Below are 27,339 nucleotides of genomic sequence, written 5' to 3'. Positions count from 1 at the left end.
GTCATGTGATTACCGTTGCGATGTATCTTGGGTGAAACTGGTTGAGCCACTGTTGGCATCTCTGGCAAAATAAAAGTAAGATCTAATAAAATAAAGAAGAAACATGTACAGACTTGTGTAGCGTTTCTTCCTCACAAATGTACTCAAGTAAAAAAGGGATGGCTTTGTAATACTACTCTTAGAAGTCTCAAAACGGTTACTCAAGTAAATGTAATGGAGTAAATGTAACGCGTTACTACCCACCTCTGCATCTACTCGCAATAAACTCATTTCAATTTAGCACCTTTCATCGCTCCTACCAACATGGCCGTCCTCAGGCCACTTTGTTAGGGGCGATGTTCCTATCAAAGTCAATGCATTGACATTCAAATCAAGTCAGAACTAGCTTTTTTTTTTTTTTTTTTTTTTTGTCTGTCCTGTTCAGCTGCTTGACACGGAGAATGGAAATCTGAGTGTCCGATTGGTCTGAACAGTTTGAATGTATCACATGGAAGTATGACATACTACCATTGCTATCACTCAACATGCCTTGTTTATTAGTAGAAAGCACCGAACAGGATGGAGTTATGAGGGGACAGAAGAAAAGAAGGAGAGAAAGATAGAAGTACAAACAACAACAAGAAATACATTGAGTGTCTACACTAACTATGAATATGTTGGTGCTGTCTTTAGCTAGTTTTATTTCCAGTTGACACCTTGTGGGGTGTCCTGATGACCAAGGAAAAAAGAAGAGTGGGGAGAGTCAGTAAGATGAGTTATGTGTGGTGTAGAACCCAGAATTTGTATGAATACCTTGTATGTCTGAGTATGCTGGCATCCTATTCTATGGTATGTGATCTCTAATCCTGACACCGAGTTTTACTACTTGAGTGTGTCTAATTCTCAACCTGTTATTTGATTAACGCAAAGCGGCTACTATTTATTCATTGTCTACTATTGACGGTGCGAGCCATCCGATCCGTTTGAAGTGGGAGGGTTTTCAAATCGGTAGGCTGCAAATCTCACACTTCAAATGGATTGGATGTTTAATAGTGATAAACATTTATGAAGGATGATTAGACACTGCATGATTGGACGTCTATCATTTGAATAAAAAAAAATTAAAAAAACTAAATTACTGCATTCTCAAAGTACTTGTTATTATGGCTTGGTCACTCAATGGCTGCCAGTGACGTTAATAGACGTTCAATCCACACTCCTACTTCAAAATGATTGGACGTTTACTTGTGATAAACTCATTTTAATTCCCAACAGACCTTTCTAAATGGCCTCAGGGCCAAAATCTACACAACAGGGAAAATATGAAAAAAAAATTAGGGGGGGGGGGGGGGGGGGGGGGGGAATATGCCTGAATAAATGAACCATCATTGTTCCCTTGAAAAATATAGTCTTCTTCAATAAGAAATGCATAAGTATTTTACTATGTCACTATAATTGGACTGGCGTCATCTGGTGGTTGACGGGGGAATCTTCACCTAAAACAAATGAAAGGGAGAAAAGAGAAACACAACCTGTACAAAAACAAAACAGAAAAAATACCTAGAATGTTAACTCGGCGACAGACGTCTGATCCAAATGAACGTCTGTCACTGTCATTGGCACTGAACTCTCCCTATTTGACTACTTCCATACTCAAAGCTGTATTTTTACTGTACAAATATTCAGAAAATTTGAATTAAATGACTTACATGTCGATTTTGATCTGGGTACAGATTGCAGTTTTCATTTTTGTGGTACTGTAAACCTTCCATGTTTAATAAGTTCTGGCCAAAGTTGGTGAATATTAGAAGTTGACCTCTCTGACTACTCCCATACTCAAAATGATGCATTTATACTGTACAAATATAAAGCAAATTTGAATTTAAAGCCCTACATGCTGACTTTGATCTGGTTACAGTTTGCAGTTCTAATTTTTGTGGTACTGTAAATCCGCAACTCTGAATAAGTTCTGGATAAGGATGGTGAATATTAGAAGTGGACCTCTCTGACTACTTCCATACTCAAAACTGTATTTTTACTGTGCAAATATTCAGAAATTTTGAATTAAATGACTTGCATGTCAACTTTGATCTGGTTACAGATTGCAGTTTTCATTTTTGTGGTACTGTAAACCTTCAATGTTTAATAAGTTCTGGCCAAAGTTGGTGAATATTAGTAGTGGACCTCTCTGACTACTCCCATACTCAAACCTATGCATTTTTACTATACAAATATTTTTTTTTAATTAATTAATTAATTAAATGTCCTAAAGGTGAACTTTGATCTGGGAACAGGTTACAGTTCTCATTTTTGTGGTACTGTAAATCCACAATTTTAATAGGTTCTGGTCAAAGTTGATGAATATTAGTGGGAGACCACTGTGAATACTCTAATCCTCAAAACTAAGCATTTTTACAGTACCAATATTTAGAAAATTGAATCAAAAGTCCTACATATACACTTTGATGAGGCTACAGTTCTCATTTTTGTGATACTGTAAATCCAAAACTCTAAATAAGTTCTGGACAAGGATGGTGAATATTAGAAGTGGACCTCTCTGACTACTTCCATGCTCAAAACTATGCATTTTAACTGTACAAATATTTAGAAAATTTGAATTAAATTTCCTAAATATGAACTTTGATTTTCTTACAGGTTACAGTTTTTATTTTCGTGGTACTGTAAATCCACAATTTTGAATAAGTTCTGGCCAAGGTTGGTGAATATTAGTAGTAGACCTCTCTGACTACTGCCATACTCAAAACTATGCGTTTTTACTGTACCAGTGTTTAGAAAAATAAATTAACAGTCCTAGATATATACTTTGATCAGGTTACAGTTCTCATTTTTGTGATACTGTAAATCCACAACTCTAAATAAATTCTGGACAAGGATGGTGAATATTAGAAGTGGACCTCTCTGACTACTTACATATTCAAAACCATGCATTTTTATTCAAACATATCCTATGTGCAATACTTTTTTACGTGCAATATTCAATGCCTTCACTGTCAACTGCTGCTAGTTCACTACAATTATTTGCAATGCATGAACATAGGACTACCTCATACATATTATATTAATTTAGATTTTATACTTTTATTCTTGCAAGCCACTCGAGATTTTTACTTGTCCTCCACTGAAAAGGGAGATTCTCCACAATTTCATTGTACAGCTGTATAATGGCAATAAAGGGCTACGTATTCTATTCTAATGTCCTATGTCTGGTTACAGTTCTCATTTTTGTGGTACTGTAAATCCACAATTTTGAATATGATCTGGCCAAAGTTGATGAATAATATTAGTGGACCTGTCTGACTACTCCTATACTCAAAACTATACATCTACATGTATGCCAACTTTGATCTGGTTAGAGGTTACAGTTCTCATTTTTGTGGTACTGTAAATCCACTATTTTGAATAGGTTCTGTCCAAGGATGGCGAATGTTAGTAGTGGACTTCTCTGACTACTCCCATACTCAGAATTATGCATTTTTACTGCACAAATATAAAGCAAATTTGAATTTAAAGTCCTACATGCCGACTTTGATCTGGTTACCGGTTACAGTTCTCATTTTTGTGGGACTGTAAATCCACTATTTTGAATAGGTTCTGGCCAAGGTTGGTGAATGTTAGTAGTGGACCTCTCTGACTACTCCCATAATCAAACCTATGCATTTTTACTGTACTAATATTTAGAAAATTTAATTAAAAGTCCTACTTATATAATTTGATCAGGTTACAGTTCTCATATTTGTGATACTGTAAATCCACGATTTGGAATAGATTGTGGCCGAGGTTGGTGAATATTATTAGAAGACCTCTCTGACTACTCACATCCTCAAAACTTCGAAAATTTGAATTAAAGTCCTACATGCATGTTGTGATCAGGTTATAGTTGTCATTTTTGTGGAACTGTAAATCCACGGTTCTGAATAAGCTATTGCCAACGGTAGTGAATATTAGTAGTGGACCACTCTGTGTAGCTGGCTGGATGGCTTCCAACACCGTCCATGAAGTGGGCCGGTCTTTCGATGACTCCCCCCACGCCCCCTGGCTGTGGATACTCATCTTCCGGCGCCATTGACGACACTCGACGTCCAGTCCATTTTGACTGTGAGAGGCGAATAAACGTTCCAAGTCAAAATGGATTGGACGTCGAGCGCAGTCAATGGCAGCCAGTGAGTTCACTTATTTTGCCCAAAAAAAAAAAAAACTAATTCGGGCCACATGAGATTTAATTGCCATAAATGTGGCCTGCCAGGTAGAATGGTTCAACACCCCTTTTGTAAACCAAACCAACCAGTTCATTTTTTAAACATTATTTTTGCCCTTTCTTTTATTTCTCTGCCACATGAACTCATCAACGGCGATAGATCGTTCGATCATTCCCGGTTCAAACGGACGTCTATCACCGAGCGTTGGGAAAGGGATCGGACGTCGTCCGCGGCGAAGCCCGCACTTAAAAGGCCTTGGGTTTGTCGGGAGGCCATTGTGTTTGTTTGGTCGCCTAGCAACCGTCTCCAAGGCCAGCGCTCCATTGTTGAATGGCTGAATTGCCGGCTGCCTGTTGCTACTTTTCCAAATTGGGATGTCATTTCACAAAGTGCCCATTGCCCGCCCGCAAAACACATACGCGGGGAAAAATGGAGAAAGACAAGCACTGACATGGACAGCTTTCTACTTTTATTTATGTATTTTTGTGGTGAAAAAGTGACAATATAATTGATAGAGACTGGATTTTATTTTATTTTTATATTATATTATGATCAAAGGATTATTTTGTATCATTGATGTATTTTTTCTAAAATGTTGAAATATATCGAATGATATATTTTTATACATTTTTATATTTATGTATATTATATTTACTGTAATTTTCGGACTATAAACCGCTACTTTTTTCCTTCATTTTGAATCCTGCAGCTTATAGTCCAATGCAGCATATTTATTGATTTTGTTGGGATAACAGGCAACACTTTATTAGACAGCACCGTCATAAGACAGTCATAATTATGACATGACACTATCATGGGTATTACTGACTTTTTAAGACAGATCTCATTTAGTGACAATCATGTCATTAACTCCATTTATGTCCAGCTGGGATTTTTTGCATCCATTCAAAAGTGAGCTCATTTGCCAGATAACACTAAAGGACATCTATTATAAAGATTCATTTATGCTCATGACAGTGTCGTGTCATAATTATGATTGTCTAATGACAGTCTTATGACGCTACTGTCAAATAGAGTGTTACCAAATACCATAACTAGCGATTAACGAAATATCTGGAACCGTAACTGAAGACATAGTTAGCATAGAACATGTATTTTGATTCTTTAGCTTTATCTGTAGCGCTGCAGTGCATGCTTGGAGGCATGTTGGGTGACAACAGTGTTGACAGCAGGCGGCAGCAGAGATTGACTGTCTCCCCCAAGGAAGCAGTGATGGCGAAATGTAGCTTCTTGAAGCAATGAAGCTTTTCAGCCAATTGGTTCAAAGCTTCATGGTGGTTTATTTTTGTCTTATTACAGTCTTATTACAGTCGTATGACGCCGCTGTCAAATAAAGTGTTAACGGTTAATATATTTTGGTGTAAATATCCCATAACACAGAAAGGACAGCTGCGGCTTATAGTCCAGAGCGGCTTATCTATGAAGAAATGCCGTTTTCGTGTCAAATTTGGGGGGCGGTGGTTTATAGTCAGGCGCGCCTTATAGTGCAAAAATTACGGTAATTATTAGTAAGTCAAAATGATTTGTCATTCAAAATGTCACTTCCTGTTGCCATTGGTTCACTTCATGTTAATTTGGGGCATTTCAGGGTCACTTCCTGCTCATTTGGGGGAATTTCATTTTAACTTCCTGTTGATTGGGAGGCACTTTGGGTTCCCTGCCTACAGATATCAGGTCACTTCCTGTTGATTTTGGGATGTATCAGGGTCATCAATTCATTTTGGGGTCACTTCCTGTTGACATTGGGTCACTTCCTGTTGATTGAGGGGCATTTTTTCCACTTTCTGTTGATATTGGGTCACTTCCTGTTGATCGCAGGGCATTTTTTCCACTTCCTGTTGATATTGGGTCACTTCCTGTTGATTGGGGGCATTTTGGGGTTACTTCCTGTTTCTGTCAGATCACTTCATGTTAATTTGGGGGCCTATTTGGGTCATTTCCTGTTGACATCAGGTCACTTCCTGTTGATTGGGTGGCATTTTGGGGTCACTTCCTGTTTATCGCAGGGCATTTTTTTTCCCACTTCCTGTTGATATTGGGTCACTTCCTGTTGATTGGGTGGCTTTTTGGGGTCACTTCCTGTTGATATTGGGACACTTCCTGTTGATTGGGTGGCATTTTGGGGTCACTTCCTGTTGATATTGGGACACCTACTGTTGATTTGGTGGCGTTTCAGGGTTACTTCCTGTTTCTGTCAGATCATTTCATCTTGATTTGGGGGCCTATTTGGGTCACTTCCTGTTGATATCAGGGCACTTCATGTTGAGTTAGGGGCATTTCGGGGTCATCAATTTATTTTGAGGGTATCTTTCTGTTGATATTGGGTCATTTCCTGTTGCTTGGGGGGGGCATTTTTTCCACTTTCTGTTGATATTGGGTCACTTACTGTTGATTGGGGGCATTTTGGGGTTACTTCCTGTTTCTGTCAGATAACTTCATGTTAATTTCGGGGCCTATTTGGGTCATTTCCTGTTGATATCAGGTCACTTCCTGTTACGGGCATTCCGGGGTCATCAACTCATTTTGGGGTCACTTTCTGTTGATATTGGGTCACTTCCTGTTGATCGCAGGGCATTTTTTCCACTTCCTGTTGATATTGGGTCACCTACTGTTGATTTGGTGGCATTTCAGGGTTACTTCCTATTTCTGTCAGATCACTTCATGTTGATTTGGGGGCCTATTTGGGTCACTTGCTGTTGATATCAGGGCACTCCATGTTGAGTTAGGGGCATTTCGGGCTCATCAACTCATTTTGGGGTCACTTTATGTTGATATGGGGTCACTTCCTGTTGATTGCGGGGCATTTTTTCCACTTCCTGTTGATATTGGGTCCCTTCCTGTTGATTGCGGGGCATTTTTTCCACTTCCTGTTGATATTGGGTCACTTCCTGTTGATTGGGTGGCATTTCAGCGTTACTTCCTGTTTCTGTCAGATCACTTCATGTTGATTTGGGGGCCCATTTGGGTCACTTCTTGTTGATATCAGGTCACTTTCTGTTGAGTTGGAGGCATTTAGGGGTCACTTCCGTTTGATATCGGGCCACTTCCTGTTTATTTGGAGCATTTCGGGAACACTTTCTGTTTCTATCGGATCACTTCCTGTTGAGTTGGAGGCATTTCAGGTTAATTTCCTGTTTGATATCAGGTCACTTCCTGTTTATTTGGGGCATTTCATTGTCACTTCCTGTTGATTTGGGGCATTTCATTGTCACTTCCTGTTGATTTGGGGCATTTCAGGGTCAATTCCAGTTGATTTGGAGGCATTTCGGGGTCACTTCCTGTTGATTTGGGGCTTGTCAGGGTCCCTTTCTGTTGATATTGGCTCACTTCCCGTTGAGTTAGGCATTTCTGGGTCACTTCCTTTTGATAAGGGGCACTCCAGGTTGATTTGGGGGAATTTTGGGTTCACTTCCTGTTTGATATCAAGTCACTTACTGTTTATTTGGGGCATTTTGTTGTCACTTCCTGTTGATTTGAGGGCTTTTCGGGTTCACTTTCTGTTGATATCGGGTCACTTTCTGGTTAGTTGGAGGCATTTAGGGGTCACTTCCTGTTGATATTGGGCTCTTCCTGTTTATTTGGGGCATTTCGTTTTACACTTTGTGTTGATTTGGGGGCTTTTCGGGACACTTTCTGTTGGTATCGGGTCACTTTCTGTTGACTTGGAGGCATTTTGGGGTCACTTCCTTTTGATATCGGGCACTTTCTGTTGATTTGGAGCATTTCGTTGTCACTTCCTGTTGAGATGGAGGCATCTAGAGGTCACTTCCTGTTGAGTTAGAGCAGTGCTTCTCAATTATTTTCTGCCACGCCCCCCCAAGGAAGACGTAAATATTTTGCGCCCCCCCCAAACTCTGCCGCCACTGTAAATAGTGTCAGGAATGAGCGGGCAAGGCAGGTGGTGTGGACCCAAATGCAGGGAAACGAAAAAGGCAGCGAGGCAGGTGGCAGTGAACTCAAAAAACGTTTTAATAATAACTAACAAAAATCACAAAGTACAAACAAAAGGACTATGGATCAAAAGGCAATGTTCCAACAAAACTTACTTAAACGGATGGACAGGTACACGAGGGCTTGGACGGGACGCAAGAATGTTGACCAGAGCGTGGACATGGACGTAGACAGACTTTGACAATGACGCAACAAGGACTGAAAAGAAACTGGGAGCTTATATACACACGTAGACACAGGGTAACGAGACAACGAGGAACAGCTGGGTAACACACTAGGATGCAGATTGCAGGACACTAGGAAAAGGCACAACAGGTGAAATCAATGGGCAATCACAGAGACAAGTCACACAAGGAGAAAACCAACACAAAACCTAACAAATAGTATCATTTGTCTATAAAATTACTATTATAAATACGCATCTGCCTAGCATTGTGTCCTTTTTTTTCTAATAAAGAAAAAAAGTAACATAGATCAACATATAATAAAGTATAACTTTATTAACATTGTTTTGTTTGTAACAGAGAAGACTTGACGTGCATCAATTTGCCTGAATTTGAAAAAAAGTCACATCCAAACTAAAAAATACACTCAAGGTACATTTTTGACCATTTGATACAGAAAAATAAAATGTAATAAAATCAGTAAATAATAACAAATTCAAATTGATTAGAAACATTCACTCATGAGGACAATATGCCAAAAAATTTGACCGAAACAACAAAACTGAATAAAAGAAAAAAAGTGTCCTTGGACGGAAGGACAGTTTATATTTTTGCTGCTCACACTTCCTTTGCAATGGTGTGGAGTTATTTTGCAATGAGCATGCTAACAATGCTCACTGGTTTACTGATATAAAACTGACAAAGCAGGACGATTGTTGGCAATATTCGGCACGTTCTCGCTGAAAAATAATCAAGCGGCTTATCAATGTGATTGGGGTCCACTGTCTTTAAGTGGCGTCTTAATTGATCTGTCTTCTGGCTGTCCGCTATAATTATTTTTAGACACAGTAAACAGTGGTCTTTCCTCATCACCCGCTGTATTAAAAGTCCAAGCTAAAAGGCAAGCGGCACGAAAAAAGTGCATTCTCGGTGATCCCAAGCTGAAAATGGCACTTTTCGGGCGGCGACGTGAGAACCGGACAAGACAGTGGGTCGCTGCGTGAGTGAATCCGGTCGGAAAATGGCTTTCAAAAACGGCGGTGGCACACTGCTCTTCATATCTGTTTTCTGTGTGTGCTGAGTGCTCTTCCTTAGTTCAAAAATACTGCGTGCACTCTGAAAATGAGAGCGCCACTGCCACCTACTGAGTGGATGTGCAAGTACACTTTTTGCCAGTACGGCAAAAAAACAAAAAAAAAGCATGTTCCCCGAGGTCACATGCGCGCCCCCTGGCATCGCCCCACTATTTGAGAAGTACTGAGTTAGAGGCATTTAGTGTCCTTTTTATATGGCATTTTGTTGTCACTTCCTGTTGATGTGGGGGCTTGTCAGGGTCACTTTCTGTTGATATCGGGTAACTTCCTGTTGAGTTAGAGGCATTTAAAGGTCACTTCATTTTGATATCGGGCACTTCAGGTTGATTTGGGGGCATTTGAGGTTCACTTCCTGTTGATATCAGGTCATATCCTGTTCATTTGGGGCATTTCGTTGTCACATCCTGTTGGTTTGGGGGCTTTTTGGGGTCACTTTCTGTTGATATTGGGTCACTTACTGTTGAGTTGGAGGCATTTTAAGGTCCCTTCCTTTTGATATTGGGCACTTCAGGTTGATTTGGGGTATTTTATTTGTCACTTCCTGTTGAGTTAGGGGAATTCTGGGGTCACTTCCTGTTGATAACAGGTCACTTCCTGTTGAGTTAGAGGCATTTTGGGGTCACTTCCTTTTGATATTGGGCACTTCAAGTTGATTTGGGGCATTTTGTTGTCACTTCCTGTTGATTTGGTGGGGGCATTTCAAGGTGTTTCCGGATGTTAACGGGTAACTTCCTATTGATCACAGGTCACTTCCTGTCGGTGGTATGGCAGCTGGAGACATTGAAAATGAATGGGAAAGTTACGGGCAAATTTTGGCTGAAGCGCATGTTTTTTGCCGCGAGAAAAATAATATCAATATCCTGAAATTTTTGATGCGTCTTTATTTTTAATTTTTCATGATTAATTTGCAAATGAAGACCTGCTAAATCAAGATTTTAAGAAACAGAACAATCACCTCCGCTGCCGCCTTTGCAGGTGTCCCTAAAATGGCATTGACGGAAGGACGCGCGCACAAAGAGGCGGCGACGGCGAGTAAATCGCGAGACGCGATTGGAGCGACACGCCGCGGGCCAAGCCTCTTTTTCGGTCGTCGCCAGGGGCGGAGAGCGACGTCACGTCGGCGCCCTTCTTTTTCTCCGGGAGCGCTCGCGCCGCAAAACGCCGGGCGGGCGTCTCAGCGCCAAACGCCCGCCTCGCCGGGCCCTCTTCCTCCGTCTCGCGCCTTTTCTGCTTTTCATTTGGCCAGGCGGCGGAACAATCCGAGCCCCCTGCCGAGCCCCCGTTCGCACCGTGGGTAAGTGGCCCCTTTTTTCTTTTTTTCCCAGGCTATTCTGACGAAAAAGAGCAATGAGAAGCTGAATTGACTGACGGTGAACCCCTCCTAATTCAAGTCAATTGGACGTGTCTGTATGTGCTGTGGTATTTAGCATCAGCCAGCCAGCCAAATGTCATTTTTTTCCCTTTTTTTTTTTTTTTTAATTTGTATATTCAGTAACATTATGACCCGACCCTGTCATAAGCATTAATGAATGCTTATGACAGATGTCACCAAGTGTCAAATTTTGTCAGTCACTCCATTTATGTCCAATCTGCATCTTTGACATCCGTTCAAAAGTGACGTCGTTGACACTTTATGACATCTGTCTTAAGTATTCATTAATGCTGGTGACAGTGTCATGTCATCAGTATGACGGTCATAGGACGGTCTTATATGGAGGACCAAGAGTGCAAAAATTAAATCAGTAAATACACAATTAAATAAATGATTAAATGTGTCATGTAATGCTGCAATTTCAATATTTATTTAAATGTTTTTTTATTTCACTTTTTATTTATTTGTTTCAATTTTTAAATATATATTTCAGTTTTATTTTGATTTATATTCCATTTTTATATGTGTATATGTCCATTTTTATTTATATATTTCAGATTTTATTTATTTCAATTTATGCTTATTTCAATTTTATTTTTTCAACATTTATTTCAATATTTATTTAACTTTTTATTCTTTATTTCAATTTCTATTTATAAATGTCAATTTTTATTTATATATTTCACTTTATTTCAATTTATATTTCAATTTTTATTTAATTATTTCAACATGTATTTTCATTTTTATTTATTACAACATTTATCTATTCCAATATGAATGTATTGATTTCAACATTTATTTATTTCACATTTTAATTATTTCAATATTTATTTCACTTTTTATTTATTTCCATTTTTATTTTTATATGTGTTGATTTTTATCTATATATTTCACTTTATTTATTTCAATTTATATTTATTTCAAGTTTTATTTTAATTATTTCAACGTATGTTATTTATTTATTTATTTATTCCAATATGAATGGATTGATTTTAGCATTTATTTATTTCATTTTATTTATTTCAATATTTATTTAACTTTTTATTTATTTCAATTTCTATTTATATATATGTCAATTTTTATTTATATATTTCACTTTATTTATTTCAATTTTTATTTCAGTTTTTATTTATACATGTCAATTTTTATTTATATATTTCACTTTATGTATTTATTTCCATTTATATTTATTTCAATTTGTATTCCAATTTGTATTTATTTCTTTCAACATATATTTTAGGTTTTATTTATTCATTTCAACATTTATTTCAATTTTTGTTAATGTATGTCAATTTTTATATATTTAAATTTATTTATTTCAATTTATGTTTATACATTACAATTTTTATTTCAGTTTTGATTTTATTATTTCAACATTTGTTTGTTTCACTTTTTATTTATTTCACTTTTTATTGATCTATTTCAATTTTTCTTGATGTATGCCAAATTTTATGTTTGACCTTATTTATTCCCATATTTATTTAATTTTTTATTTTATTATTTCAACATTTCTTTTCAATTTTCCTTTCAATATTTCTTTCAACATGTATTTATTCATTTATTTCAACATTTATTTATTTATTTAAATTGTTTTTACATTTATTTCATTATTTTTCTTTTTTTCAACATTTATTTGAAATTTTTCATTATTTCTTTCTTTCTTTCAACATTTATATATTTAAAATTTTATTTATTTATTTCTTGTTTCCCTTGCGCCGCATGAAATCATTTGATCTGTCATTGGCTCATCAAACTCGGTGGGCGGGGTTTGAGTTGAATAAATCAAGCTACATGGCTCTGGAGTCAATCTAGTGCTCCTTCCTTCCCAACATGGCAGCGAATACAGATGCATCACACTACCACAAGTGGCGTCTTTAAAGCGCCGTCCAAAAAAAATGTATTTCAGATAGAGCGCTATCGTCAAAAATAAAAATGCACTTTTCAAACTCTCCCTTAGTTTTTATTTGGCACTGATAGACCACGGAAAAGCAGGGCAAGTTTTCATGGAGGAAAATGTGTTTATCCACTAGAGGACAGTCATTTGTATTTTTTCAGTCAGAGTTGGATGATTCTGGTATATTTTTGACCTCATGTGGAAAAACTGGGAAATTGTTCTTGAAAGTCCTTATTTTAAAACTATATATACATTCCTGGCAGGAGCCTATCGATAACCTTTTGGCATACAAAGTATCGCCATTTCCAGATATTGTAAGTTTGTCACACCCCTAACACATTCTAGCGCAAAACCGATACCGATATGTTCCAATATTATTTGAAATGCTTTTATCAAGTGATTTTATCCGGCAACTCTATTTCCTGGTTCATCGGCCCATCTCAGCCAAAATGGCTTGTACGTCTAGCACCTTCAATGCTGCTGAAGCATACTTTTTTATATAGGCTGTAGTGTATCATCCATCACTTTAATGTGTCCGAGCATTAAGAAGAAGAGAAGAGCGGGCAGCTGGCTCCTTGCCTCGCATTTGGAAGATTATGACTCAATTATCAATCATCGCTATCGATGGCTTCTGCGGACTTGTGGAGCGCCATCGGCACGCAGCGCAACAAGTGTATTGTAGACCTCAAAAAATGTTCAAATCTTTGTTGTTGTTTTTTTTAAGTCTCTTAATAGCAAATGTTTTTATATTTTTCTTACATTTGAGTCCGGTCCAACTTCAACATATTCCAAAAATTCATGCCGCGTGGGCTTCTATTCAGTTTTTGCCAAAAATTCACACTTTTTCCATAATTTTTTATGACCCAAGAAGTCCCATTCATTGGCACATTAAATATTTTGGTTTGGAAAGCTTTTTCATGACATTCACACGATTCCAACTTCAATATATTCCACAAACATTTCACATATTTTCAATTCTTCACTTTTTTTTCACCAAAATTTCACAATTTTTCAACAAAACGTCACAAAATTTCACCAACACTTCACCATATTTTGACCAAAATTACACAATTTTTCACCAAAACGTTACAAATTTTCACCAAAATTTCACAAGTTTTCATCAATTTCACAATTTTTCGCCACAACGTCAGTTTCACTCAAACATCGGCATTTTTCACCAAAACGTCACAAAATTTCACCAACAATTCACCATTTTTCGGCAGAATTTCACAATTTTTCACCAAAATTTCACATATTTTCACCAAAAGGTCACAAAATTTCACCAAAACTTCACCCATTTTTGCCAAAATTTTACAAATGTTCACAATTTTTAACCAAAGCGTCACAATTTTTAACCAAAACGTCACATTTTTTTACCAAAATTTTTCAATTTTCCCCAAAATTTCACGTTTTTACCAAAATTGCGCAATTTTTCACCAAAACATCCTAAAGTTTTACCCAAACATCACCATTTTTCACCAAAACCACCTTTTTTCACTAAAATTTTGACAAAAACACATTTTTGCCAAAATTTCACAATTTTTCACCAAGATTTCTACAATTTTTTACCAAAATTTCGCTATTTCTCACCAAAATGTCCCAAAGTTTAACCCAAGCGTCACCATTTTTCACCAAAACTTCACAATATTTCACCAAAATGTCGCCATTTTTCGCCGAAATTTCACTATTCACCAAAATGTCACCTCATTTTGTGTCACGTCATGTCATTTCTCATTGCGTCACGCCACACCACTTCATTCCAATGTTTTGTGTAGCATTGTCACATCATGACATCTTACGTCTCATCACGTGACGTAGTGTCACTTTGCGTCACGTCATTTTGTGACACGTCGTGTCACGTTGTATCATTTTGCCTCATGTCACGTAGTGTCATTTCTCAATGCGTCACGTCGCGTCATTTCAATGTTTTGTGTAGCATTGTCACGTCATGACATCTCATCACGTCTCATCACTTTGTGTCACATCATTTTGTGTCACGTCGTGTCATTTTGCCTCATGTCACGTCATTTTTCAATGCGTCACGTCACATCACTTCATTCCAATGTTTTGTGTAGCGGTATCACATCATCGTATGTTACATCTCATCACATCGTGTCACTTTACGTCACGTCACTTTGCGTCACGTCACTTTGTTTCACTTAGTGTCATTTTGCCTCATGTCACATTATTTTGTGTCACGTCGCATCCCTTCTTTTCATTGTTCTGTGTAGCAATGTCACATCAAGTCACATTACATCTCGTTGCGTCGTGTCACTTAGCGTTACATCACGTCATTCCAATGTTTTGTGCAGTGTCGTCACATGCCGTCAATTAGCCTCAAGTCACTTCATTTAACATAGCGTCACATCACTTCATTCATAGACTTCATAATTCCTATTGACCTGACACTTCGTAATTCTTTGCCTCACGCCTTACCATAGGGGGCAGAACTTTATTTAGTAATAGCCGAAGACGCCACACACTCATGTCGGATTTAATCTTGGATTTTTGAAGAACTATGAAAGCTGTACCGCATACAAACAGGAAGGATTGTCTCAGGAGTGATTTGTTCGAGGATATACTTAAAATAGATGCGTAACTGCCTGTTTTTTTGCTCTTTTAAGAAAGAATCCAGACTGTTTTACGTCCATATCTATGAAGAATTCGGTGATTTAAGCATTTATTCACAAGAATTTTCAACGGAAAAAGCCATTGTGGCAGTCCCGTTATCTTAACAAACCGCTAACAGACTAGCATAATTCTTCAACAAATTAAAGTAAATTCAAACTGCCTGTTTTTTTTTTGTTTTTTTGGGGGTTTTTTTGCTTATAACCAAGACTCGAGACTGTTTTACGTCCATATCTATAAAGAATTCAAGGATTTAAGCATTTATTCACAAGAATTTCAACTTTGCTGTGGACATGTGGTAAGGCGGCGCCAAAGTGAATTTAAAGACGAGCCGCACATTCGCCATATTTACGTAATATAAATACTACCTGCACGGTTTCTTTTGCCCTTAACCAAGAATTGAGACTGTTTTACGTCCGTATCTATGAATAATTCAGGGATTTAAGCAGTTATTCACAAGAATTTCCACGTAAAAAGCTCTTTGTTGTAGTATTGCAGCGACACAGTGAACTTAAGGATGAGTATAATGAAAATAAAAGGCTATTTTATTCCATAAAAAGTTGTGATTGTATATAGAATTTATTAGTAATCTATTTATACAGTATATTATAATTGTTTCTGCATTCTTTCCTCAAGTATTAAGTTTCTGATGTGAAAATTGAGTGATTTAATCGCTGTTGAAAGCATGCAGTAAATAAAAGAAAAATAAGTTGCTATTTTGGGCAAAAACTTATATGATGTGTTCAATATTGCTATTGATCCTGAAAATATAGGTGATTATCTCTTCATTTGGTGATTTTTGTGCATCTAGTGTAAAATCTGGCGATTCAATAGCCATTTTAAGTTTTGTTATACTTATACAAAAAAATAATTAATTGGGATTTTATTAGGGAATTACTTTAAATATTTTTTATGCCGCTGCTCATGGAGACTCATGTATGGCTAAGGTAGGTGCCTGTTTTGGTTTTAGGTCGGTAGCAGCTTCAGTTTTGAAAATATTTGAAGTTTTTGAAAATAGGCCCCCTACGGATTGGCCCCGTTTTCCATGTCATGTCAATAGGTTATGAAGCCTTTGCTTCATTTCAATGTTTTGTGTAGCGATGTCACGTCAAGTCACGCTACCTCTCATCACGTCGTGTCACTTTGCGTTATATTACATCAGGTCATTCCAATGTTTTGTCAGTGTTGTCACGTGGTGTCATTTTGCCTCATGTTATGTTGTTTTGTGTCACGTCATTTCTCATAGCATCACATCACTTCATTCCAACGTTTTGTGTCGTGTTGTCATGTCAAGGCAAGAGTTTCTAGGTCTCAGGGCTGATTAATGACATTCATGAAGTCTTCTTGTTGCTTGTAGATTCCGAGTTAGACAGTAGAGGGAGCCGGGAGGTCGTAGTTCATTTTTGCCTTGACTTGCCAAAAGTTTTCACCAATTTCACAATTTTTCGCCAAAACATCAGTTTCACCCAAACATCGGCATTTTTCACCAAAACGTCACAAAATTTCACCAACACTTCACCACTTTTCAGCAGAATTTCACAATTTTTCACCGAAATTTCACATATTTTCACCAAAAGGTCACAAATTTCCACCAAAACGTCACCATTTTCGCCAAAATTTCACATATTTCTTTCAAAATTTCACAATTTTTCATCAAATGTTACAAATTTTCACCAAAACTTTGCCAATTTTTGCCAAAATTTTACAAATTTTTACTACAATTTCACAAATTTCACCAAAACGTCACAATTTTTTAACAAAAAATTTCCATTTTTTGCCAAAATTTCACAATTTTTCACCAAATGTTACAAATTTTCACCAAAGCTTTGCCAATTTTTGCCAAAATTTTACAAATTTTCACTACAATTTCACAAATTTCACCAAAACGTCACAATTCTTTAACAAAAACTTTCCATTTTTTGCCAAAATTTCACATATTTTTCACCAACATTTCGCAATTTTTCACCAAAACGTCCTAGTTTTACCCAAGCATCACCATTTTTCACCAAAACCACCTTTTTTCACTAAAATCTCACATATTTTCACCAAAATGTCACAAATTTTGACAAAAACTTCACAAATTTTCACCAAAACGTTACTACTGTTTGCCAAAATTTCACAATTTTTTTACCAAAATTTCACTGTTTCACCAAAACGTCCCAAAGTTTTACCCAAGCGTCACCATTTTTAACCAAAACACTATTGTTCACCAATGTGATTCCAACGTTTTGTGTCGTGTTGTCATGTCAAGGCAAGACTTTCTAGGTCTCAGGGCTGATTAATGACATTCATGAATCGCGGTCTTCTTGTTGCTTGTAGATTCCGAGTTAGACAGTAGAGGGAGCCGGGAGGTCGTAGTTCATTTTTGCCTTGACTTGGTACGCGAGTACAAAAAGACAGCAGATTTTGAAGTGGAATTTTGTAATGATGCATCACACACGAGTGCATATTATAAGCAAGACATGACAGTTGCACAAAGCGGTGCTAGGAAAGCAAATAAAACTGAGGAATCTTCAAGGAGCACGCTGTGGATAAGAGCTCTGACGGCGGCGTGGAAGACTAGTGATTTTGTTGTTTTGTGTCGGAAAGGACAGCAAGTCATTGTCTCCCGCTTCGCTGAAGAGACGCCGCGCCGGCAGCTCCTGGCACCAAACTATCAAGTCTTTTCACGAGTCGATCAATAACAAGTGGAGCCCGCGTATCGATCACACGCTAGCGTGACGCTAATTGACGTCTTTGTTTTTTTGTTTGTTTGGGGGGGGGGGGGGGGGGTCATACTGTGAGTATACATTTGTGCAAAAAAATTGATTCATCGATTGTTTTTCTTTTCAAATGTCATTTGTACTTATGTATAAAAAATATTTTATTAATCTAAGCAAAAGACAAAATGATAGCAAAAAATGACAAATTCCAAATAATTTGACATTTTTTTGTGTGTGTGAAAATTCTGACATTATCTTGATTGTTTTATCACAATCACGGTAAGGTGATTTTTTTTTGGGGGGGGGGGATTATCAAACATGCCTTTATTAATTTTATTGCTGTATAGTTAAGGTTATAACGTATAGAAGTGACTAATTGTGGTATTTTTATGTATTTCGAAATATTCTGCATGTATTTATTGTTCTATTGTCAAGGTGAAAAAAATTGGGATTTTTTTCCCCCCTGGTTTTCCCCACTTTATTTCTCATGTATTTATACATATAATGCATTTATTTTTTGAAGTATTATTTTTATTACTGGTCAAGATAAAGTGACAACAAGGTAGTTATTATTATTTTTTTTTAATCATGTATTTTACAGATTTTTCCCCCTAATAAAATCTTGGACAGATAAAGTATTTATAATGTAATATAATCTATTATTCAAATATGCCGAGTTATATTTTGACTTGTAAATGATCATGTCAAGACGAGAAACCACATTAAAACGTGAAATTTATCACATTATTACGTATTACGTACATATTTTGTCTCTAGTGGGGCGAAACCCACCAAAATTATGTCTTTAAAAATTATGTTCTTCTTGCAAATGAGGTAATAATAATAACCGTAAAGACTAATTAATAATACAATATGTATAATTAAAAGTATCAGCACAAAGTACGTAGAAGAGCTCATGTTCGCAAGCCTTTCATAAAAGTTACTTGCGCCAAAGCGCCACCAGGGGGAGGCCAAGATCAATATTATAACTCCAAACGTAACGTAAGACCTGGAATTATTTCACCTTACACCCGATCGTTTTGTTGTTAAATCGTTGCTCTATGAACTAAATATGTAAAATAAATGCACAAAATGCGACACCGGTCAATTATGTTTCACTGTTTCCCTTCAAAAGACAATTATGCAACGAAAAGGGGCGCAAATCTTGTATTTTTCTCTGCGAAACTACTTCCTGTTTTTACGTAGGTGCGTCACAACTACGGGCGCATGCGCAGTGGCTCGCTTGCATTCTCACTCACAGTCAACATGGCGGACGTGCTGGAACTTCACGAAGCGGGAGGCGAGGATTTTCCTATGGATGAGGATGGTAATTCTCATTTTTATGTGGATTGCCGTCCAAAGTGTAGTTATATGACGAGCTCTGTGTAAATTGGAAAAAGTTTTGTAGCGATAAAATGCCAAAAACTGAAGAGTTGTCAACTGCGCGGTCGAAGGCCCGAGCTGACATGCTAAATGCTAACGACGCTCCACCAACGAACTCTGCAACATTTAACTTGATTAGCGTTGTTTTTAAACACGTGAGATAAACAACGTCACTTTTTCCTATCGCAGAAAGCATCCACAAGCTGAAGGAGAAAGCCAAAAAGAGGAAAGGGCGAGGTTTTGGCTCCGGTGAGTGAAAAACGACAATGCACAGCAGGCAAATGAATGGAGGGCTCACTCTTCCATTTGTATCGGTAGATGAAGGCGCCAGATCCCGCATGAAGGAAGACTATGACACCGTGGAGCAGGATGGAGATGAGCCGGGACCTCAGAGATGTGAGTTTAGCGTTAAATTAAGTCTTTGAGTGCCATTGCCGTTGATGTGCGTCCAATCAGCATTCTGCTGTGAATTGAAACGAGCTGATCACGAGAAAAAAAAATCCTCTGGGCAAGATTTACCGTTTTTGGTTCCAATGTACATTTGCTGTTAAATGTCAAGCAATATTAGGCTCGAGCGTATGACGTGGCACTCGCGAGGTTTCCGCCGCTATCGCCATTGTGGAAGCGAGAAACATAAGCAATGAGGCATTTCAACACAGGTCGCTCTTTAAAAATGGTTGGAAATTATTGTGCGGTAAAGAATTGCAACAACCGATCGAATAGAAAGGAGAATGTACAGCTCGACGGAACACCATTGAGTTTCTTCCGGATCCCTACATGGAGAAAAGGCGAGGGAAAGCTCATATCTGAACTTACCAAACGTCGAAGAATGGCATGGGTGGCCTCGATCAGAAGGAAGGGCATAACGTTTGATTCTCCAGTTACACACTGAGTTTGCTCTATGCACTTCCACTCCGGTAAGTTAATTTCGTTTGTTTACGCAAATTTCAGTAACTTTACGCCCTAAGTCGGCCTGTTGTTAGCTATTGCTAAAGCTAAACAACTAGCATGCATACATGTGCATTGTCTTCATAAGACATAATTCATGTCGTTGCTAAATGAAAAAGCTGTAATATTTTGACGTGAGAGAGTGGCAAAGAATTTGTACACAGGCTACATTTTATGCAGCAAAAGATTTGTACATCCGTGGTCACAGACTAATGTAAACACACATTGCCTACCTTTGCTAGAAAGATGTGTTGCCGTTTGCTATGGTCATAAAGTGAAGATCCTGCAACCATCCGCAGCAAAACTGTTCGTAGCTTTGTAGCGATTTGTAGTTTCGGAATTGCTGATGAGTGTAGTAACATATACCAAACACTAAATACAGCATGATGTCCATTTCGCGTAGTGGTGGAAGCTTGTCGACATCTTTATTCCATTTGTGTTCGGCTTGCTCGTGAGGGTCAACATTGTTCACATCCTTAAAATTGCTCACATATCTGTCCTTCGCCGTGGTAACAAGTTTGTCTCTGTATCGAACTGGCAAGTATTCCTTACTTTTTTCCATCTTTGGTTGCCGCTAAGTTTAAATGTCCCGTGATGCTTCCGCAATGGTTGCGTTGTCGCAAATCTCGCATGATCCCGTGCTGCTGTGACGTAAACTCTCGAGCCTAATAAGATTTATGAGTCGTAGTAGATTTGCTAAAAATTTTACTAAAGTAAGAATAGCTTTTCTTCAAAATAATATTACTCAAGTAAATGTAGAGGGAGAATGTAACGACTAGTGTAGCCCAAAGTAGCAGCAGCAGTAGTGTTAAATAAATGTAACACTTTACTACTCACCTATGGTCATGGCTGATTGTCGTTAGGCATGAGACTGACTGTATGATAACCTTAAGCAAAACTAACACGGTTTGACGGATTCACAGTTAGGGCTGCAGCTCTTTATTATTTTAGTTGTCGATTAATCCATCAACTATTTACTGTATTTTTCGGACTATTAAGTCACATTTTGGGGGGAAATTTACTTGATAAAATCCAACACATAGAACAGATATATCTTCTTGAAGGGCTATTTAAAATAAAAATACAGTCAAATATGATCTGAGTTTTGTCAAAATCACACAGATGGAAAAAGTGTCTCCTTTAACTAAAACCACCCAGAAATTATTTGGTTTTCTTATTTAAATGAGGAAAGTATGCAAACAATGACAGAATTGGGAAAAATTAGTAAGTTAACCATCACATTCAATATTTTGTGCAATAACTTCAAACAGACGCTTCCTGTAGCTGCCGATCAGTCTGGCACATCGATCAGTACTAATCTTGGCCCATTCTTCTCTACAAAACTCCTGTAGTTCAGTCAGATTCCTGAGATGAATCACTGTCTTTAGGTCATTCCACAGCATCTCAATGGGGTTCAAGTCTGGACTTTGACTTGGCCACTCCAGAATGTGTATTTTGCTCTTCTGAAACCATTCTGAAGTTGATTCACTTCTGTTTTTTGGATGGATCATTGTCTTGTTGCTGCATCCATCCTATTTTTAGCTTCAATTGTCTGACAGATGGTTTTCCTGCAAAACTTCTGAATTCATTCTTCCATTAATGATTGCGAGTTGTCCAGGCCCTGAGGTAGCGAAACAGCCCCAAATCATGATTCTCCCTCCACCACGCTTCATGGTAGGGATGAGGTGTTGATGTTGGTGAGCTGTTCCATTTTTTCTGCAGACATGACGCTGTTTGTTACTCCCAAACAATTCAACTTTGGTTTCATCAGTCCATTAAATATTTTGCCAAAACGTCTGTGGAGTGTCCAAGTGCCTTTTTGCGAACATCAAACGAACAACAGTGTTTTTTTTTAGACAGCAGTGGCTTCCTTCCTCTGTGGAGTCCTCCCATGAACACCATTCTTGGCCATAGTTTTAGAGGATGTGTTCACAGAGATATTGGACTGTGCCAGTGATTTCTGTAAGTCTTTAGCAGACACTCTAAGGTTCTTTTTTTACCTTGGAGTATTCTGCACCGAACTCTTGGCGTCATCTTTGGTGGACGGCCACTCCTTGGGAGAGAAGCGACAGTGCCAAACTCTCTCCATTTATTGACAACTTCTCTGACTGCTGATTGATGAACATCCAGACTTTTAGAGATGGTTTTGTATCCTTTTCCAGCTTCATACAAATCAATGATCCTTGATCGCAGGTCTTCAGACAGCTCTGTTGACCGAGCCATGATGTACATCAGACAGTGCTTCTCATCAAGATATTTCTTACCAGGTGTGTGTTTTACAGTGGGCAGGTTACCACTCATCAGTGATTGGGCACACACCGGACTTAAAATGTTTGGTAAAAATTTGTTTCAATTGCTCTTTAAGTCTCCTTAGGTAGAGGGTTCACTTATTTTTCCCCCTTCTGTCATTGTTTGCATGCTATCCTCATTTAAATATGAAAACTAGGGCTGTCAAAATTATCGCGTTAACGGGCAGTAATTAATTTTTAAAATTACGTTAAAATATTTAACGCTATTAACGCACATGCCCCGCTCAAACAGATTAAAATGACAGCAAAGTGCAATGTCCACTTGTTACTTGTGTTTTTTGGAGTTTTGTCGCCCTCTGCTGGCGCTTGGGTGCAACTGATTTTATGGGCTTAAGCACCCATGAGCATAGTGTAATTATTGACATCAACAATGGCGGGCTACTAGTTTATTTTTTGATGGAAAATTTTAAATTTTATTAAAACGAAAACATTAAGAGGGGTTTGAATATAAAATTTCTATAACTTGTATAACATTTATCTTTTAAGAACTGCAAGTCTTTCTATCCATGGATCGCTTTAACAGAATGTTAATAATGTTAATGCCATCTTGTTGATTTATTGTTATAATAAACAAATACAGTACTTATGTGCCGTATGTTGAATGTATATATCCATCTTGTGTCTTTCCATTCCAACAATAATTTACAGAAAAATATGGCATATTTTATAGATGGTTTGAATTGCGATTAATTACGATTAATTTTTAAGCTGTAATTAACTCGATTAAAAATTTTAATCATTTGACAGCCCTAATGAAAACCTATAAATGTCTGAGAGTTTTCATCTGTGTAATTTTGACAAATATCGGATCACATTTGATGGTGATTTTATGCAGGAATGTGAGAAATTCCAAAAGGTTCAGATACTTTTTCATTCCACAGTACCTTGAAATGAGTAACCGGCACATGTCAATTGTCGACCATCAATATAAACATTAGCGGCAGCCCTAAAAGAAAACTGAGCAATGACCTGAGTTTTGTGGCTCTGCGCTAGCCGTAGAGGGCTGGATCCTGTTTGTCACGGGCGTTCACGAGGAAGCCACGGAGGAGGACATCCACGACAAGTTCTCAGAGTTTGGAGAGATCAAGAACCTTAACCTCAACCTGGATCGCAGGACGGGATACCTCAAAGTGAGACCGCCTGCCCCGTCCGCTCCGTTCCGTTCTGTTTGGCTGCCATTGCTTGAGCAAAAAGTCCTCGCCGTCAGGGTTACGCTCTGGTAGAGTACGAGACCTACAAAGAGGCCCAGGCGGCTATGGAGGGCCTCAACGGGCAGGACATGATGGGCCAGCCCATCAGTGTAGACTGGGGCTTTGTCCGCGGTCCCCCCAAGAGCAGGCGCAGGTGAGTCGCCGTTACAGACGGACGACGCCGGCCGGCATCTCGTTTCACCGCTCCTCCTTTGCTTTTAGGACCGGCGGACGGCGACGCAGCAGGAGTCCCGACAGGCGACGTCGTTGAACTTCTCTCTTTATGTACAATTTGTGCTTTAGTGACTTCACGCAGCAGTGTTTGGATCTGGCTCCATTGTCCTCATTTCCTGTGAAAATATTTTTGTTTTTTTTGCATTTTATCGCGGGGAAGTGTTTTTGTTTTATATGACTTTCGGGCAAGATTAAAGTTTTAGAAATGATGACGTGTGGACATTTATTTGGGGGGGGGGGGGTTGTTTGTAATTTTATCTTACAATGTTATACTTTTGACTACTTCATTTTTAAAATATTTTCAATTATTATTTATTCAGAAAATGTTAGAATATAAGTGAGTAAAATGGTCATTTTAACTAAAAAAAAAACGACACTTATATGGGCGACGTCCGCGTTGCATCATCTGTAATTAGTGACGTCACTGCTTTTAGAAGTCCGAAAAAGAACCTGTCGGTAGGTGTTTAGTGCGCGCTACAGTCATTTTGCAACAGAATTCTCTCACAGAATTAGATAATGAAACATGGAGGTAGGTGGATTATGTACTTTACACTGTACTTTGGATCGCTCGTTTTCAACCAGCTCGTTTCTGAAAAGACGTCAACAATGCGGTAAATATATCGCATACGTAATGATCAAGTTTTCTATAAATCCAGCGTGACTCGTAGCCACTTAAATGGTTTGTGTCATGTTTTTAAACCCGCCAAGAATTAATCGACTCGGGAGTTTTGTAGTGGAGTAAATGATCCACGTTAAATTCGGAGAAGTCTGCCGCAAGATGGCCGCCACTTATGACATTTTGGGTCATCTATCCTTACATACATGATATCTATGCTCCCCGCTCATAGGCTGACGTGTAACCTCTCGGCCTCTTTTAATCAACGAACCAATCAACGGCCACTGGTTCGGCTGTCTCTCGTTCTCATTGGTCAATTACGAGGTCCATTAAGACGTTAGTCGTTCGTCTACTGGCTCGTATCTGTGTCACCGGAAAACGTTCACTTCGGCGATTGGCCCGCTGCCTCCGGAGGCGGGCTCCCAGAGTCGGTTGACGTTGTTGTTGTAAGTGGAGTGGAAATTACTTTGTCGCCGATGGTCCGGCTTGGGGATTTGACGCTGACTTGCGCCACGACAAGATGCTTTAAAGTTCACCGCTGTCACTTTTCACCGAGGGGGGGAACGTAGGAGCACGGCGAGAATGAAAACATCCGCGGAGCGCCTCGAGGTAAGAAGCAATTTACAAGCTCTTGCTTAGCTAACAGCTAACGCTAGCCGCCGATTAGCCTCAGCGTCAAGTCGCCGCACAAACGACAATTTTCCACCGCGGTGAAAACATTCGCTATGTTTGGGTGAAATTAACGTGGTTGGAGGGGTTTACGAGTTTCGAATCACATCGTGGGGGGACGAGCACATACACCCCCGTGGGCTCAACTCATTGGCTGCCAATGACTGTGATAGACGAACCAGATCAGCTTTAAAAATGAGCTATTTTAAATTTAGGACGCAATAACTTTGGCGTATTTCCATTTATAATACTCAAACTGAGGAAAAAACGTCAACAAAGCTGCAACTTGTCAAACGGCTATAGTGATATAATCATCAATGAACTTATTGGCTACCATTGACGGGGATGGACGTCCGATACAGTTGGACTGGCAACGATGTATATATATATATTAGAGGTGGGAACGTCTTGGTACATCACGGTACGATACGATTTGCGATACAAAGATCACGATAACGATGTTACAAGACAACGATTATCGATACATTGGTCAGGAAAACGGCTATTTTCATCCTTCTGCTGTGAATTGGAATTAGTTTATCACTTGTAGACGTCCAACTCATTTGATTTGGGAAGGTGGCAGCGGAAAAACATTCAGAGACCAATGAGTTTAATTATGGAGAATTTCAGGCCATTTGTTGTTGATTTTCAGTCACTCCCTGTTGATTTTGGGGCATTTCAGGGTCACTTCTTGTTTCTTTTGCGTTCCAGAACGGGATGTGACCCGGCAATCTCCCCAAATGAATAGGAAGTGACTCAAACTCAACAGGAAGTGATCTGTAATTGCCCTAAAATGCACAAAAGTTCAGCTGTAAATGCCCTCCAAATTGGAAATTCTAGCTGCGAATTCCCTGGTTTTAAATTATCTACCGAATGAATAAATGAATTTTGAATTAATTCACCCATCATCTCAATGGCAGCCGTAGAGTTAACAGAGAAACTATTATGGTGGATGATTTTGGTCGCAACTTGTTGGTTCATTTTTATGATTTAACATTGACACCTTTTTAAAAGGATATACCGATTCTTGGCAAAAGCATATCCATACAAAGTATCACCTTATCACCATTTTGATATTTTATCCCACCCCTAGTATATTTATTTAAACCCTTTCAGTGAGTGTGGGCACTACAGTAGAAAGTTGACCAAAAGTTGGCACTTTTGGTCATTTATTTATTTTATTTTTACGGCAAGTGACTATTGTTGGTCATGATAAAACCGAAATGTTAGCAATTACCATAATTTTCGGACTCTAAGGCGCACCTGACTATAAGCTGCCACCCACCAAATGTGACACGAAAATGGCATTTGTTCATAGATAAGCCACACTGGACTATAATCCGCAGCTGTCAATTTGACTCGCCATTTGTTTCTACATCCGACGACATGCTCGAAATACGACGACAATGGCAGCACCGCAGACGAATGCACGGCGGATTTTCTCGTGTGACAAATCAACACTGGTTGGTACAGGTGGTGAAACAAGGAAAAAGTTGACGCTTACCTTCTAAATGAAGATGCAAATGACAGAAAAATATGAGCGTGGGGTGAAATGGCTCAACAATACATCTCCACGGTCCTCCTCCGACCATCGTTGGCCAGTCTTTATAAGTTAAGCTGACAATTCTTATTGTGGTAACATCTCCAGAGAAATCGCCAACTTCGCCACGTTTTTATCATTTATTTCACAACTTATTCAAAACAAAAACACCTTCTGTCTGCCGCAATTGACGGTGTTCTCAAGAAAACGTTCAAAGTGAAAGTGAAACTCAAGCTCACTGGTCTGTCTCTGGCACGTCAGCCCCGCGGTGCGTTCAGGGTCAGCAAAAAACGTCCGCCACATTAGAACCCGATTCGTTACATTAATACAGGAATTATTATTATTCCGAATTTGATTTATAATTTATTTGTTTTGCTATGTGTAATTGCCATTTGTAATAGTACCAGCAGTATTTTTTAAGGATTTAG

At 38.4% G+C, this 27,339-nt stretch overlaps 2 protein-coding genes across 2 annotated transcripts in view; both read left to right on the top strand.

Annotated features, from left to right (window-relative positions):
* Positions 1-19,240: 19,240 nt before the first annotated feature.
* On the top strand, positions 19,241-24,298 carry rbm8a (RNA binding motif protein 8A). Its single transcript, XM_057834272.1, has 6 exons — positions 19,241-19,349; positions 19,595-19,654; positions 19,724-19,801; positions 23,656-23,792; positions 23,870-24,006; positions 24,075-24,298. The coding sequence occupies exons 1-6, from the start codon at positions 19,250-19,252 to the stop codon at positions 24,121-24,123; spliced, it is 561 nt and encodes a 186-aa protein (XP_057690255.1). The 5' UTR covers positions 19,241-19,249; the 3' UTR covers positions 24,124-24,298.
* An 846-nt stretch (positions 24,299-25,144) lies between these two features.
* Positions 25,145-27,339, top strand: part of otud7b (OTU deubiquitinase 7B) — a 42,956-nt gene continuing 40,761 nt past the window's right edge. The window contains exon 1 of the mRNA XM_057834029.1: positions 25,145-25,311. The gene's annotated coding sequence lies outside the window, so the exon portion shown is untranslated. The remainder of the gene's footprint in view (positions 25,312-27,339) is intronic.

Source organism: Corythoichthys intestinalis, chromosome 4 (genome assembly GCF_030265065.1).
Source record: "Corythoichthys intestinalis isolate RoL2023-P3 chromosome 4, ASM3026506v1, whole genome shotgun sequence".
Lineage (NCBI taxonomy): Eukaryota > Metazoa > Chordata > Actinopteri > Syngnathiformes > Syngnathidae > Corythoichthys > Corythoichthys intestinalis.
This window is presented reverse-complemented; position numbering and strand designations above follow the sequence as displayed.

Coding starts and splice junctions, on each gene's coding strand:
- rbm8a (XM_057834272.1), top strand. CDS start 19,250: ATGCGCAGTGGCTCGCTTGCATTCTCACTCACAGTCAACATGGCGGAC. Junction 19,350..19,594: donor TTTTCCTATGGATGAGGATG/GTAATTCTCATT, acceptor TTCCTATCGCAG/AAAGCATCCACAAGCTGAAG. Junction 19,802..23,655: donor TGAGCCGGGACCTCAGAGAT/GTGAGTTTAGCG, acceptor GCTCTGCGCTAG/CCGTAGAGGGCTGGATCCTG.